Below are 16,938 nucleotides of genomic sequence, written 5' to 3' on the forward strand. Positions count from 1 at the left end.
TATTACTTTACCCTATACCAAAACCCAGTATTGCTACTAGTTGTGAACATGACAACAAGAACCAAGTAGTTTACAGTTGACTGCTTTGATTTACCGTGATCAGTTTAGAAGCAGACTTGTTCAGTTTGAGATTACAGAAGTCATAAAATGAATCGATTTCTGCTCATTTCAGCAGCAGTAAGAGAAACGCTTATCAAGTATACACATGAGCAGGGCAAGTACACAGAAATAAGCTACAGAATTTCATGAAATAGACAAACATGGGGTTTTACTAAGTGGTGTTTTTTAAGAAGAAAAAGCACCAAGAAGACCAACCAGAGATGTGAATTTAACCGAAAAAAGTTCCCGCCATCACCACCCGCACATAAAAAATTATATATAAAAAATATTCCATAGGTATACTGTGTTTCCTTGCAGGCTCAATGATGCTGTCTTAGCTTGGTGAAGCAGTGAGAGGAAAGCTGCTTTACTGTTATTTTAAAACACATAGGAAATTCTACTCCTCCTGCAATATCTCAGTTTCTAGATACTTTAAACATGTTATTTTAAAACCAAGAAGCTTAACATATGGCTAATTAAACCTTCCAACTTGAAAATTTTATTCATTTCTGACCAAAGATATAGTTAGACTAAAAACTTGTTATTGATTAGAGGATTTTATTTTTCCTGTAAATTACTGTAAGGTCTAACTAGCTTAGACTTCAATTAAACTAGAAATCAAAGTTAGACACTTCACATTTTCTCCTGTTTTCAAAACACTTCTTTTACTGAACTCTTCCTTTCTTGCAATTTATATGCAAGATGAGTTCTGCTTAAGCAGAGCACATACCATAATGAACAGAGTTAGTCACACTTAATAAATATATATTCATTGTTAGGAACCTGAACTCTAACACATTCTACATACTTAGATTCCCAGATTACACAAAAGCATGTAAAAACTGCTTTATTGGTTGCAGTTAACATGTTACAATAAATATTGATCCCAAACATGAAATCAACCATTTATGACAAGGACAAGCAAGATCCTTGAAGAATTACATGAAATTGGATAAGGAGATGGTAATTAAGGAGGCATCTTGTAAACTGGAATCATTTCATTTTCTTGGGCATTGCAGCTACAAACAGCTCATAAACAGCATAGCATGTTCCTGAAATGGAAAGAGACAAAAGATTAAGTTTACAGAAAGGTACACATACAAACTGAGCTGTAAGTTAGCCTTTGTTTTGCAAAATCTCATTCTTTGAGTATATAGGATCCAATTAAGAGACAGACCTGACCTAAACCTCACAGCAAGTGAGGGCCTCAAGTCGAGCTTCATTTGAAGCACTGAAAAGCTTTTACCAATGAAATTTTACCTTTGCTTCTTTTTTCAGGAGCAGCTTTAAGGTACTTTTATAGTGTGCTTGCTTTGATTTTTTTTTTTTTTTAATAAAGAAAACACTTGAAGTTGTATCTATATGTGGTGAGTACTCCTAATGGACAGGTTAAATCAGGCTTTCAGCAGATAGGTTGAAACTGAAACAAAGCTTAAAGTTTTTAATTTATGCTGTACTAACACTTTTCTTGGCCTTACTATGGAGTGCATTTAACATATTTTACACATACACAATTGTACAAGAGACTTGCCATTCACATTTTAAAAGACGACTACTTTTCAGGTTACCCAAGAAACATAACTGTATTATTAAACAGTTTATCAAACCTTACCAAAAACAGTTAGACCCATGGTGATCATATACAGCACACCATCTGATAGTCCACCCTTAAGATGCACTGGCATTCCATTATCCTCCTAATAGACACAAAAAAAACAGGAACATGAATAATCTTGTGTGCATGCTGTTTTTAAGTTGTTCATTTTAGATATTCTAAATTTACCAAATTTACAAATAATTCATTTTTGAGAGCGGGGTAGCCATATCATTCTTTCCAAATACTGTTAGTTTTCATTATTCTTGAAGAATCCTTTCTAGCCAGTATGTTCCAACATATTTTTTAAGTCAATAACGTAAAGAGTCAATCTTGTCCTTCAAGTTCTTTTTATTTTTTGCACCAAAAGTTAGATACTACATTCTGATGTTAAGGTTATTTGGAAGTTGCAAATCTCAGCGTCTTTCATTCCATTAGATCAATACATTATGTTAATATAGCATCTTTCATCCACAAAATAAGCACTACCTAAGTATTTACAAAAACAATGAGGAGTCCGGTAGCACCTTAAAGACTAACAGATTTATTTGGGCATAAGCTTTCATGGGTCAAAAAGCACTTCTTCAGATGCATGGAGGCCTAAGTATTTGTTTTCACCCACACATGTTCTACTTTTTATTTGTTCTAGGAACACACTTTTCCTATTTGGAACTATTTCATTTATCCCATCAGAAGGCTATTTCAAGAAAGTGAAACAAATTCATATATTTTAAACCATGTAGCACTATCACTCAAGCAGTCAGATTGTACAACAGTTGACAAGTCTAAAGATGCACCTTTTTCCATGTACAGAGCACTTCAGTAATATGAACACTACTCTTAGTCAATTTGAAACATATTAGTTTTACAAGTTAGTCCCAATTTAAAATGTGAAAGTAGATCTTTTCTCTTCTTATTCCTCTAAACTATCTAATTAAATGCTACAATCAAACTACATAAATATCAATACATTCTATCAAAATCTTTTCTATTGCAATAAAATTACACATTGATCATGCCTATTCAATACCTGAAAAAGCTTCTGCTTCTCTGGAACTCTGTTTGCAATTTGTCTGCGTGAAGCAGTGCTTATGGTCCTCTGGGAAATTTGCCGAAGAGCCTACAGTTAGAACATATAGTATTTTAAAAAGGCAGTTATACTTATCCACAAAGAAGTGAAAAAGAGTTTTCCTAACTATTTACAGCTTACACATATTTCTAGAATTACAATGCTGAGGGAGTCTTAGCTTTCTGAAACTTGGGAAATGTGTAATACTAAGATCAATCAACTGGAGGACTCAAGTTTTATAGAAGAGATTCACGGGTTTTTTTGTTTTGTTTTATTTCCACTCCAACAAACTATTACTGTTTAACTGGTAAAAGCAGAAGCTATAGTTGCAAGCCCTCTGTTCCTTCTCTTCTGTGCCAAAGATCAGGCTTATGCTGCAGCACTAAAGAAAAACAACAGTCTTGATCAGTTTCATTTTGTTGTGCTGAGTCATAAGACTATACAAGCCTAGAATCTCATTTCATTACCATAAGTCTGCAATTAGAAAAAGCTAATTGCAACAATTTTATCTTGCTCACAGCTTTCTATTAAAGTCACCTTTCAAATGATCTCAGCCCAATGTCTGATCAAAATTCATTTAGCCATTTCTGAGTTAGGTACTCAACCATTCCAGCCTTAACAATTGACCACAAATCACTGCTGATCCTCTTACATGACAGGGGTGGAGTGACAGCCCAGCATTACAATGGCTCAACTTATTTATCTCCCAGAGGGCTCAAAGAGTGGTAATATCAACTGCACCTTGTCCCCCAAACTACCCCTGAAGTCTCAGATCTATCCTGTATTCCCTCATCTTCTTGTACATGTAGGACCTCTAAAAGAGAAGGCAAGACACCAAGGTTATGTCTACCTCACTAAACACCAAACAGCTGGCCTATGTCAGAAAACTTGGGCTGCAATGCTATTTAATTGTGATGTAAATGTTCATCTCTTTGCTACAATTCCTTTAACTTTAGTGTCTGCCTTAGTTGGCAGTTTGAGACCTTGACCCAGCAAGTGCATCCCCACCAATAACCTGCCTAGATGGCTAGATTCCTCCAGGAGAATGCAGCTTACAAAGCTCAGAATTAAATGTGTGACAGATTGAGATAATGCAAGAGGATCTTGGCATAGAATGAACTTCCAAAAGAGTCATGTCCCGAATCTTCCCATCTTCAGCACATGATGCAAAATCCTCCCTCCCCTTTGATAGAGTTTTTCCACTACAGACCTTCATGTAGATATTTAATTTGCCTGGGAAACCCATCCCATAGCAATGGAGCCACTCAGAAAACCCTAACATTCATAAGCAAGGAGGGGACAATATATGCGTTTCCACTTTTAAGACTATTTTAGTCTAAAATAATCTTAAAAGTGGAAACGCATATATTGTTTCCTACTTAACCCTTAAAAACTTGTGCCTAAGCATCACTAAGGAGGAGTGATCATTTGAAAACTTTATCTCCTGGAATCGGAACGGATTAAAAATTCACGTTAAGTTGCTCTTGCCCGTGATACTAGAGGGCAGAGTGCAGCACCCGGGGTCTGTTTCTCAAACGTTCACGTCAACTCAACGGGCAGCTGCAGATAAAAAAGCAAAAGACGACACTGGGCTGCCTACATAAGCCCCAACTGTGGCGTTTCCTGCTGTTTGACGCTGACAGCAAGGTCGTGCGGACATCACCACGGGCTGAGGCAAGAGCCAACGTGACCTTGCTGCACCCAGCAAAGGCCTTCCTCAGAGCGGCCAGCTCCCCCGGACAGCGCCGCACCGGGCCCTGGGCGGACAGCAGGGCCCCCGGAGCCGCTCACGGCGAGGGAGACGGGGCAGGGTTCCCCTGCAGCCCTCGGCGCGCCAGGCCGCTCGCTGCCCTCCGCCAGAGGCGCTCCCGGAACAGCCCACAGCGCGGCGAGGCCTGGACGGCTCCCTGCGGAGCGCCCGGGCAGCTGAGGGGCAGGGGACGCTGCGGCGGGGAGAGGAGACGCGCTGGGCCGAGCTGCCCACCCGCCCGGCCCCGCTCACCAGCAGGTTCCGCAGCATCTTGGCTCCGGTCGCTTCACCTCGCACCAGGAAGCAAGGACACCGGAAGCGGAAATCGCTCGCCTGTGACTGCACCTAGGGAAACGCACGGCCAGCTATAGAGAGGCACGGGAAGTGGCTAGAGCGGCTCTACTGAACTCATAGAGCGCCGCTAGTCATGTGGTACCCGCCCTCCCGCAGCAAGCCCTCCCCCCTCGGCCGACGCCTGCGCAATGCAGGGTATAGTGTAGTGGGGCGGGAGGGGATGTTCCGTGCTACTGCCGCTACCTGAACATTCAGGATTAGTTAGAAGTCCCAAAGGCCCATCAACTTTCACGGCTTGTTCAGGGTAAGCCCCTGGTGGGCCGTGAGACGCTTTGTTTACCTGAGCGTCCACAGGTGCGGCCACTCGCAGCTCTCAGTGGCCACGGTTTGCCGGTCCCAGCCGCTGCGGTTCGCTGGTCCCAGCCAATGGCGCAGGCTGGGCCACTGCTTCCTGCAGCTCCCATTGGCTGGGACCAGCGAACCGCGGCCACTGGGACCTGCGAGCGGCCGCATCTGCGGATGCTCAGGTAAACAAAATGTTTTACGGCCCGCCAGGGGCTTACCCTGAACAAGCCGTGAACCAAGTTTGGGAACCTCTGACCATTCCTGACAGGTGTTTGTCTAACCAGCTCTTAAAAAACTCCATTGATGGAGATTCCACAACCTCTCCAGGCAATTTATTCCAGTGCTTAACCACCCTGACAGGAAGTTTTTCCTAATGTCCAACTTAAACCACCCTTGCTGAAATTTAAGCCCATTGCTTCTTGTCCTATCCTCAGAGGTTGAGAAAAGCAATTTTTCTCCCTCCCCCTTGTAATAATCTTTTACGTACTTGAAAACTGTTATCATGTGCCCCCTCAGTCTTCTCTTTTCCAGATGAAACAAACCCAATTTTTCCAATCTTCACTCATAGGTCATGTTTTCTAGACCTTTAAACGTTGACCTTTAATCATTTTTGTCACTCTTCTCTGGACGCTCTCCAATTTGTCCACATCTTTCCTGAAATGTGGTGCCCAGAACTGGACACAATACTCCAGTTGAGGCCTAATCAGCACAGAGTGGAAGAATTACTTCTCATATCTTGCTTACAACACTCCTGCTAATACCCAGAATGATGTTCACTTTTTTTGCAACAGTGTTACACTGTTGATTCATATTTAGCTTGTGGTCCACTATGACCCCCAGATCCCTTTCCGCAGTACTCCTTTCTAGGCAGTCATTTCCCATTTTGTATGCGTGCAACTGATTGTTCCCTCCTAAATGGAGTACTTTGCATTTGTCCTTATTGAATTTAATCCTATTTACTTCAGACCATTTCTCCAGTTTGTCCCGATCATTTTGAATTTTAATCCTATCCTCCAAAGCACTTGCAACCCCTCCCAGCTTGGTATCGTCTGCAAACTTTATAAGTGTACTCTCTATGCCAGTATTTAAATCATTGATGAACATATTGAACAGAATCAGACCCAGAACTGATCCCTGCAGGACCCCACTCGTTATGCCCTTCCAGCATGACTGTCAACCACTGATAACTACTCTCTGGGAATGGTTTTCCAACTAATTTTGCCACCATCTTATAGTAGCTCCATCTAGGTTGCATTTCCCTAGTTTGTTTATGAGAAGGTCATGTGAGACAGTATCAAAAGCTTTACTAAAGTCAAGATATATCACGCCTACCGCTTCCCTCCTATCCACAAGACTTGTTACCCTGTCAAAGAAAGCTATTAGGTTGGTTTGACACAATTTGTTCTTGACAAATCCATGCTGACTGTTACTTATCACCTTCTTATCTTCTAGATGTTTGTAAATTTATTGCTTAATTCAGTGTTTCCCAAACTTGGTACTTTAGGATGCATTTCATCAGGCCCTGGTGACTTGAAGACATCTGATTTGTCTAAATAATTTTTAACTTGTTTTTTCCCTATTTTAGCCTCTTTTGATTCTACCTCCATTTCGCTGGTATTCACTACATTAGACGTCCAATCACCACCAACCTTCTTGATGAAAACCGAAACAAAGAAGTCATTAAGCACCTCTGCCATTTTCACATTTTCTGTTATTATTTTCACCCCTCATTGAGTAACAGGCCTACCCCGTTCTTGGTCTTCCTCTTGCTTGTAATGTATTTGTAGAATGTTTTCTTCTTACCCTTTATGTCTCTAGCTAGTTTGATCTCGTTTTGTGCCTTCGCCTTTCTAATTTTCTCCCTACATAGTTGTGTTATTTGTTTATATTCATCCTTTGTAATTTGACCTTCTACAGGGCCTGATGAAATGCATCCTAAAATACTCAAGGAGCTGACTGAGGAGATATCTGAGCCATTAGTGATTATCTTTGAAAAGTCATGGAAGACGGGAGAGATTCCAGAAGACTGGAAAAGGGCAAACATAGTGCCAATCAATAAAAAAGGAAATAAGGACAGCCCAGGGAATTACAGACCAGTCAGCTTAACTTCTGTACCCGGAAAGATAATGGAGCAAATAATTAAGCCAGTGTTTCCCAAACTTGGGACGCCTCTTGTGTAGGGAAAGCCCCTGGCGGGCCGGGCCGGTTTGTTTACCTGCCCCGTCTGCAGATCCGGCCGATCGCGGCTCCCACTGGCTGCAGTTCACTGCTCCAGGACAATGTGGGCTGCTGGAAGAGGCGGCCAGTATGTCCCTTGGCCCGCACCATTTCCCGCAGCTCCCATTGGCCTGGAGCAGCGAACCAAGGCCAGTGGGAGTCGCGATTGGCCGGACCTGTGGACGGGGCAGGTAAACAAACCGGCCCAGCCCACCAGGGGCTTTCCCTACACAAGCAGCGTCCCAAGTTTGGGAAACACTGAATTAAACAATAAATTTACAAACATCTAGAAGATAAGAAGGTGATAAGTAACAGTCAGCATGGATTTGTCAAGAACAAATTGTGTCAAACCAACCTAATAGCTTTCTTTGACAGGGTAACAAGTCTTGTGGATAGGAGGGAAGCGGTAGGCGTGATATATCTTGACTTTAGTAAAGCTTTTGATACTGTCTCACATGACCTTCTCATAAACAAACTAGGGAAATGCAACCTAGATGGAGCTACTATAAGATGGTGGCAAAACTAGTTGGAAAACCATTCCCAGAGAGTAGTTATCAGTGGTTGACAGTCATGCTGGAAGGGCATAACGAGTGGGGTCCTGCAGGGATCAGTTCTGGGTCTGATTCTGTTCAATATGTTCATCAATGATTTAAATACTGGCATCTAAGATACTGATTTGATTTCCCTCCCCTCCAGTTCTGTCTTGTCTCTCCTTTATCCCTGCTATAACAGCCCATGCTCCCCCCAAATTCCAAACTTTGTCCCAGGTCTCCATGTTCTTTACTTACCTGTGGGCTTTGGTCACCCTTTGAACCTAGTTTAAAGCCCTCCTCACTAGGTTAGCCAGTCTGCATCCAAATATGCTCTTCTTCCCCTTCCTCTATAGGTGGACCCCATCTCTGCTTAGCAGTCCTTCTTCCTGGAACAGCATCCCATGGTCAAGGAAGCCAATGGGAGATGCTGGCAAGAAAAGTAATGACTCAATCCCTCTCAGAGATAGATGTCTTCGTCCAGGCGGCAGGGAGGCACCTATGTCTGCTAGTGATCCATGAACTGGGTCAAAACAGGTGCTCCTCCACCTAAGTTGCATATAGGGCCTAATCCAGGGCACATGCTCAGAGGCCACCCCACAAAATTGACAGGGGGCATGGAGAAAAGGACAACCTCCCTTATACACTCTAGCCTGATGGTTAGAGCACTCATTCAGGGTATAAGAGACTACCAGTTCAAGTGCTCCCTCTGCCTGAGGAGAAGGGATTTGTTCTCTCTCATGTGAGTGCCCTCGGTTTCTCCTATTGAAGTAGTTACACTGTAATTAAATAATTAAATATTAGTTGGGCGGGAGAACAAGTTAAAATGATGCTAAAGCCCAGTGGTCAGAGCACTCACATAATATGTGACAGTTCATGTTCACATGACTACCCTAACTATTGGGCTGAAGAGTATAAGGGAGCTCCCCCTCAGCTGTTTGCTGTAGAGCGAGGCAGCCTCTGAGCATGCCTTAGCAGATCAGGGCCCACCCATTGATTTAGGCAGAGACGCCTAAAGTCTGGGGCTTAGGTGGGAGATAGGTATCTGGATGCCTAGAGTGAGGTAGCAGTGTGTATGATGTTGTTGCCAGGAGCACAGGTGCTGACTCCGTGGGTACTCCAGGGCTGGAGGAGAAGCCTTTTTGAGGGTGCAGGAACAAACCATCCCGATGTGCAGAAAGAATAGCAAATATGGCAGGCAACCAGCTTGGCTTAACAGAGAAATCTTCGGTGAGCTTAAACACAAAAAGGAAGCTTACAAGATGTGGAAACTTGGACAGATGACTAGGGAGAAGTATAAAAATATTGCTCGAGCATGCAGGGGTGTAATCAGGAAGGCCAAAGCACAATTGGAGTTGCAGCTAGCAAGGGATGTGAAGGGTAACAAGAAGGGTTTCTACAGGTATGTTAGCAACAAGAAGAAGGTCAGGGAAAGTGTGGGACCCTTACTGAATGGGGGAGGTAACCTAATGACAGATGATGTGGAAAAGGCTGAAGTACTGAATGCTTTTTTTGCCTCAGTCTTCACAGACAAGGTCAGCTCCCAGACTGCTGCACTGGGCAGCACAGTATGGAGAGGAGGTGAGCAGCCCTCAATGCTGAAAGAACAGGTTAAGGACTATTTAGAAAAGCTGGACATGCACAAGTCCATGGATCCGGAACTAATGCATTCGAGGGTGCTGAGGGAGTTGGCTGAAGTGATTGCAGAGCCATTGGCCATTATTTTTGAAAACTCATGGCGATCGGGGGAGGTCCTGGATGATTGGAAAAAGGCAAATATAGTGCCCATCTTTAAAAAAAGAAGAACCACCTGGGGAACTACAGACTGGTCAGCCTCACCTCAGTCCCTGGAAAAATCGTGGAGCAGGTCCTCCAGGAACCCATTTTGAAGCACTTGGAGGAGAGGAAGGTGATCAGGAATAGTCAACATGAATTCACCAAGGACAAGTCATGCCTGACCAACCTGATTGCCTTCTATGATGAGATAACTGGCTCTGTGGATATGGGGAAAGCGGTGGACGTAATATATCTTGACTTTAGCAAAGCTTTTGATACAGTCTCCCACAATATTCTTGCCAGCAAGTTAAAAAAGTACGGATTGGACAAATGCTTTCTACATCGTCGGGCTTAACAGGTAGTGATCAACGGTTCGATGTCTAGTTGGCAGCTGGTATCAAGCAGAGTGCCCCAGGGGTTTGTCCTGGGGCCAGTTTTGTTCAACATCTTCATTAATGATATGGATGATGGGATGGATTGCACCCTCAGCAAGTTTGTGGATGACAGTAAGCTGGGGGCATAGGTAGATACACTGGAAGGTAGAGATAGGATTCAGAGTGACCTAGACAAATTGAAGGATTGGGCCAAAAGAAATCTGATGAGATTCAGTAAGGACAAGTGAAGAGTCCTGCACTTAGGACAGAAGAATCCCATGCACTGCTACAGGCTGGGGACCGACTGGCTAAGTGGCAATTCTGCAGAAAAGGACCTGGGGATTACAGAGGACAAGAAGCTGGATATGAGTCAACAGTGTGCCCTTGTTGCCAAGAAGGCTGTCATAAATATAAAGGGAAGGGTAACCACCTTTCTGTATACAGTACTATAAAATCCCTCCTGGCCAGAGGCTCAAAATCCTTTTACCTGCAAAGGGTTAAGAAGCTCAGGTAACCTAGCTGGCACCTGACCAAAAGGACCAATAAGGGGACAAGATACTTTCAAATCTGGGGAAGGGGGAAAGGCTTTGTTTTGTCTGTTCTTTGTCTGTCTGTTCTGTGTGCTTGCCGGAGACAGATCAAGAAAGCAAGCAATCCAACTCCATTAGTATTAGTAAGTATTAGCGAAGGAATGCATTAGCTTACTTTTATTTTGGCTTGTGATTTCCTTTGTCTAAGAGGGAGATTTATACCTGGTTTTGTAACTTTAAGGTTTTGCCTAGAGGGGAGATCCTCTGTGTTCTTAAGTCTTTTGTTATTCTGTAAAGTACTTACCATCCCAATTTTACAGAGGTAATTCTTTTACCTTTTCTTTAATTAAAATTCTTCTTTTAAGAACCTGATTGATTTTTCATTGTTTTAAATCCAACGGTTTGGGTCTGTGTTCACCTTTACCAATTGGTGAGGATATTATTCTCAAGCCTGCCCAGGAAAAGGGGTGTATGGGCTTGGGGGGATTTTTGGGGTAGGTTGGGCTCCAAGTGGCCCTCCCTAAATGTTTGTTTAAATCACTTGGTGGTGGCAGCATTACCTAATCCAAGGTACAAGGAAGGATTTGTGCCTTGGGGAGTTTTTAACCTAAGATGGTAGAAATAAGCTTAGGGGGTCTTCATGCGGGTCCCCACATGTACCCTAAAGTTCAGAGTGGGGAGGGAACCCTAACAAAGGCTAACGGCATATTGGGCTGCATTTGTAGGAGCATTGCCAGCAGATCGAGGGAAGTGATTATTCCCCTCTATTCGGCACTGGTGAGGCCACATCTGAAGTATTGTGTCCAGTTTTGGGCCTCCCACTATAGAAAGGATGTGGACAAATTGGAGAGAGTCCAGCAGAGGGCAACAAAAATGATTAGGGGGGCAGGGCACATGATTTATGAGGTCTTGCTTTGAGCAGGGGGTTGGACTAGATGACCTCCTGAGGTCTCTTCCAACCCTAATCTTCTATGATTCTATGGAGCACCCACAGGGGAAAAATAGTGGGTGCTGAGCACCCACGGGCAGCCCACCCATCAGCTCCCCCCAACCCCCAGTGCCTCCCACCACCGGTGGGCCCCATGGGTCAGCACCTCCCCATCCCTCCCCATACCTCCCGCCAGCCACAATCAGCTGTTTCATGGCACAAAGGAGGCTGGGGGGAGGAGTGAGGATGCGGTGTGCATGGGGGTGGACTGGGTGGGAAGAGGCGGGGGGTGGAGCAGGGGCGGGAAGAAGCGGGGCATGGGTGCAGCCTTGAGGAAGGGGTAGAGTGGGGGCAGGGCCTGAGGTGGAGGATCAAGCACCCACTGACACTTTGAAAAGTCAGCATCTGTGGCCAGGAGGCATAGGTGCCGACTCTGTGGGTGATCCAGGGATGGAGCACCAATGGGGGGGAAAACACTGCATGCTCAGCACCCACCGGCAGCCCCGCGGATCAGTGCCTCCCCCTCCCCCAGTGCCTCCTGCCCGCCAATGATCCTGCCAATCAGTGCCTCCACCTCCCTTCCGCGGATCAGATCTTCAGCAGCATGCAGGAAGTGCTGGGGGGAGGGAGGTCGGGGGGGGGGAGAGCTGGGGGGGGTGGGAAGAGGCAGGCAGGGGTAAGGGCTAGGGGGAAAGAGTGGATTGGGGAGTGGGGTCTGGGATGGAGCCGGGGTCGAGCATCCCCTGGGAACTAGCTAGAGATGTAAAGGGTAACAAGAAAACATTATAAAAATACATTAGAAACAAGAGGAAGACAAAGCACAAGGTAGGGCCATTACTCAAAAGAGGGGAAAGACAATAACAGAAAATGTGGAAATGGGAGATGTACTAAATTACTTTTTTGTTTTCACCAAAAAGGTTAGTATCAATCTGACATAGTGAAAATGAGGTGAAATGCCGGTGAAAATGAGGTAGGATCTGAAGCTAAACTAGGGGGTGGGGGGGAGTTAAAAATTACTTAGGCTGTGTCTACACTACACAGCTTTTAGTGACATAGCTGTATCGCTACAGCCAAGTAAAAGGCGTGCAGTGTAGCCGCTGTTTGTTGACTCTCCTGCCGACAAAAAATGTCCATCCCCAACGAGTGGCATTTGCATTGTCAGCAGGAGAGTGTTCCTGCTGACAATGCGCTCTTCACACTGGCACTTGTCACAGCAAAACTTTTGTCTTGGGGGTCGGGGGGGGCAGAAAGTCAAAAGTTTTGTCATTTAATTGTCATTGTAGACATAGCCTTAGACAAGTTATATGTCTTCAAGTCACCAGGGCCTGATGAAATACATCCTAGAATGACTGAGGAAATATCTGAGCCATTATTGATTATCTTGGAAAACTCATGGAAGATGGGAGAGATTTCAGAGGACTGGAAGAGGGCTAATATAGTGCCAGTCTATAAAATGGGGAAATAAGGACAACCTGGGGAATTACAGAATAGTTATCTTAACTTTAGTACCTGGAAAGATAATGGAGTAAATAATCAAACAATCAATTGCAAACACCTAGAAGATAATAAGGTGATAAGTAACAGTCAACATGGATTTGTCAAGAACAAATCATGTCAGACCAACCTAATAGCTTTCTTTGACAGGGTAACAAGCCTTGTGGATAGGAGGGAAGTGTTAGGTGTGATATATCTTGACTTTAGTAAAGCTTTTGATACTGTCTCACATGATCTTCTCATAAACAAACTAGGGAAATATAGTCTAGACAAACCTACCATAAGGGACAACTGGGAAAGCCATTCCCAGAGAATAGTTCAGTGGTTCACAGTTAAGCTGGAAGGGCATATTGAGTGGGGTCCCACAGGGATTGGTCCTGAGTCCGGTTCTGTTCAATATCTTCATCAATTATTTAAAATAATGCCATAGAGTACACTATAAAGTTTGTGGACAATACCAAGCTGAGAGGGGTTGAAGTGCTTTGGAGGATAGGATTAAAATTCAAAATGATCGGGACAAACTGGAGAAATGGTCTGAAATAAACAGGAAGAAATTCAATAAGGACAAATGCAAAGTACTCCATTTAGGAAGGAACAGTCAGTTACACACATACAAAATGGGAAATGACTGCCTAGGAAGGAGTACTGTGGAAAGGGATCTGGGGTTATAGTGGATAATAAGCTAACTATGAGTCAACAGTGTAACACTATTGCAAAAAAAAGCAAACGTCATTCTGGGATGTATTAGCAGGAGTGTTGTAAGCAAGACACGAGAAGTAATTCTTCCACTATACTCTATGCTGATATGCTGTATCAGCTGGAATATTGTGTCCAGTTCTGGGCACCACATTTCAGGAAAGATGTGGACAAATTGGAGAAAGTCCAGAAAAGAGCAACAAAAATGATTAAAGGTCTAGAAAACATGATCCATGAGGGGAGATTGAAAAACTGGGTTTGTTTAGTCTGGAGAAGAGAAGACTGAAGGGAGGACATACCTTTTTCAAGTACAGAAAAGACTATTAAAAGGAGGAGAGAGAAAAATTGTTTTTCTCAACCTCTGAGGATCAGACAAGAAGCAATGGGCTTAAATTGCAGCAAGGGAGGTTTAGGTTGGACAATAGGAAAAAACTTCCTGTCAGGGTAGTTAAGCACTGGAAAAAATTGCTTAGGGAGGTTGTGGAATCTCTGTTATTGGAGGTTTTTAAGAACAGGTTAGACCAGGGGTTCCCATAATTTTTTCCCTGAGGCCCTCATGTGCATCTGCAATAGGCACTGTGGCCTACTATTAACACTTCTTATGGAACACTATTAATTTTAATTATTACATACATATAAATTAACAATGTAAATAATGTACATTTCCTTTTCATTTTAATGTAAACAATTGTAATGATAGAAATCCCTAGTAATATGCACTGAATGAAATGCTTAAAGATCTTTGAAACGAAACAGTGTGTAGTAAAAGTACACTCAAAAACTATTGAGAGAAAAATGAGGTTTTCAAACGGGGAAAACACCATGTATCGATGTATAATGTATAAAACTGAACAATAAGCAACAACGTTAACAAAATTGTTAAAAAACACATTGTGTTATTATTTGTTGATTTTAAAACAAAATAGTTGTCCAACTTTGAACACTAATTAGAAAACAATCAAATATTGTAAATAAAAATATAAAACAACAGTTATATTATAGCACACTGAGACAATGGGTACTCATCCAATACGGTAAAGGAGAAACCAAACTTCAAGTAAGTTTCATCATATTTTCTTACCATTTTTTGCAGGGGAGGGGAAGAAGTGATGGCTCATTTGCTATAGCTGTAGATGGTCTGGACTTTCCTTATCTTCTCCACCAGTGCAATCTTCTCATTTTCGAAAAATAAATCAATCCATGTCAGACTGAAATACTGCTTGCCACTTTTTACAGTTGTAAATGGTGGACTGTGTGTATGTTGCTAGGTTACCTTGCAGTGAAATGCACCATTGTACTCGCAAGAATTAAAATGGATATATTGCAGCTTGTTTTTTTTTAAATAAAGTTTTTTCTGTACTCTGTCCAACATATACAGCTCAAAACATTACTTTTATATCGCTTTTACTTAGATTACAGAATTATGTGGAGTTAAAGATTTACTAAGAGCTTGACAAGTATCAGAGGGGTAACCATGTTCGTCTGGATCTGTAAAAAGCGATAAGAAATCCTGTGGCACCTTATAGACTAACAGATATATTGGCGCATAAGCTTTCATAGGTGAATACCCACTTTGTCAGACGCATATTGTGGAAATTTCCAAAGGCAGGTATAAATATGCAGGCAAGAATCAGTCTAGAGATAACGAGGTTAGTTCAATCAGAGAGGATGAGGCCCTCTTCTAGCAGTTAAGTTGTGACCACCAAGGGAGGAGAAACTGCTTTTGTAGTTGGCTAGCCATTCACAGTCTTTGTTTAATCCTGAGCTGATGGTGTCAAATTTGCAAATGAACTGAAGTTCAGCAGTTTCTCTTGGAGTCTGGTCCTGAAGTTTTTTTGCTGCAGGATGGCTACCTTTAAATCTGCTATTGTGTGTCCAGGGAGGTTGAAGTGTTCTCCTACAGGTTTTTGTATGGCGGACCACCCCAGTTGTGCTGGCGGACCACCCCAGAATGTGTTGTGGCCTACCTTTGGGCTGCAGCCCACAGTTTGGGAACCCCTGGGTTAGACAAACACCTTTTCAGGAATGGTCTACTTATTACTTAGTCCTGCCCTGAGTGCAGGGGACTGGACTATTGAAGTCCCTTCCAGTCCTACGATTCTATGCCCAGAGGCAGAAACTTAGGTGTTATGGGGACTTTTAGTCTGAAAATGTAGGTGCTGAACAATTTTAGACAGGTATAGGGTTAGGCAGCAGCAAGCAGGAGCAAAACAGAACTTAGGTGTCTAAGTATGGGGGTTAGGCACCTATATAGTTCTGTGCCTTCCATCCTGAGTATTATACCTAGAAAGTATGGAATGCTGTAATAAAGAGGGAGCTATATATGTTATTAGACCAATGGCTGAATACTTCTAGCATTCAAGAAGAGCTATTATAGTAGAAGGCACCTCTCAGGCTGTGTTGCTGCTTTTGTAAAATGTTTTCTTAAATTACTTGAACTGTAAACTCTGCACGGCATGTCTTCCTATAAGCATATACAACATTCCTATTCCATTCAGGTTCTCATTCCACGCTCATCCCCATATTATCTGAGCACTTAGCACAATAAGGTCTCTCAATCTCTAATGGGACCTATTGCAATATTAGTACTAAATAATCTGCTGCATTTGTCCATTTAATATCTGGACAATTTCATTGTGTTTGAAGTTGTAAACCCCTTTTTGTGGAATACTGAAAACACACGATAATATTGCCCATCAAAAGCGTTCTTTATGATAGGAAGATCTACTTACAATGTGTTCTATGCGATGCATATGCTATCAAAGCCACTAGAGGGCTACTTCACTACTCAGAATGAGCAGAGCTAATGTGTGCTGGAGTAGCCAGTGGGGAGGCTGGACAGATGTGGTGGGAGAGCTAATACCAAAATCAACTTAATAAATTTAGGAGCACTAGCAACACTAATTCTCTCTCTCTCTCTCTCTCTCACGCACACACACATGAACTAGACAAGGAGAGTTCAAAAATCAAGACAGACCAAAACGTAATTTAAAAAAAAAATTTTTTTGTGTGGGTCTGACTCATGATTATTGAACCTTTGGGATTGGCAATTCTGATCATTTTACAGTTTCTCAAAGACTAGATTGCATACAGTATTCATCACCATGACGACATAGCAGTTCCATGTCCATCGCAATATGACCTTGCATTTGACGGCATCAAAATATGTTGTTCAAAAGAGTCCAGCTTACTGTGGATCTAAATCACTCTCTAGAACCAACCTATTCTTATCATTATTTACC

The 16,938-nt window shown here is 42.9% G+C and overlaps 1 protein-coding gene across 1 annotated transcript; it reads right to left on the reverse strand.

The window, feature by feature from the left end:
* Positions 1 to 930: 930 nt before the first annotated feature.
* Positions 931 to 4,921, reverse strand: LOC101951251 (cytochrome c oxidase subunit 7A2, mitochondrial). Its single transcript, XM_005299632.4, has 4 exons — positions 4,765 to 4,921; positions 2,724 to 2,813; positions 1,712 to 1,796; positions 931 to 1,151 (listed from the first exon to the last, which is right to left on the reverse strand). Exons 1-4 carry the CDS (start codon positions 4,780 to 4,782, stop codon positions 1,093 to 1,095), a joined length of 252 nt encoding a protein of 83 aa, XP_005299689.3. The 5' UTR covers positions 4,783 to 4,921; the 3' UTR covers positions 931 to 1,092.
* Positions 4,922 to 16,938: the final 12,017 nt, after the last annotated feature.

This window comes from Chrysemys picta, chromosome 3 (genome assembly GCF_011386835.1).
Source record: "Chrysemys picta bellii isolate R12L10 chromosome 3, ASM1138683v2, whole genome shotgun sequence".
Classification (NCBI taxonomy): domain Eukaryota; kingdom Metazoa; phylum Chordata; order Testudines; family Emydidae; genus Chrysemys; species Chrysemys picta.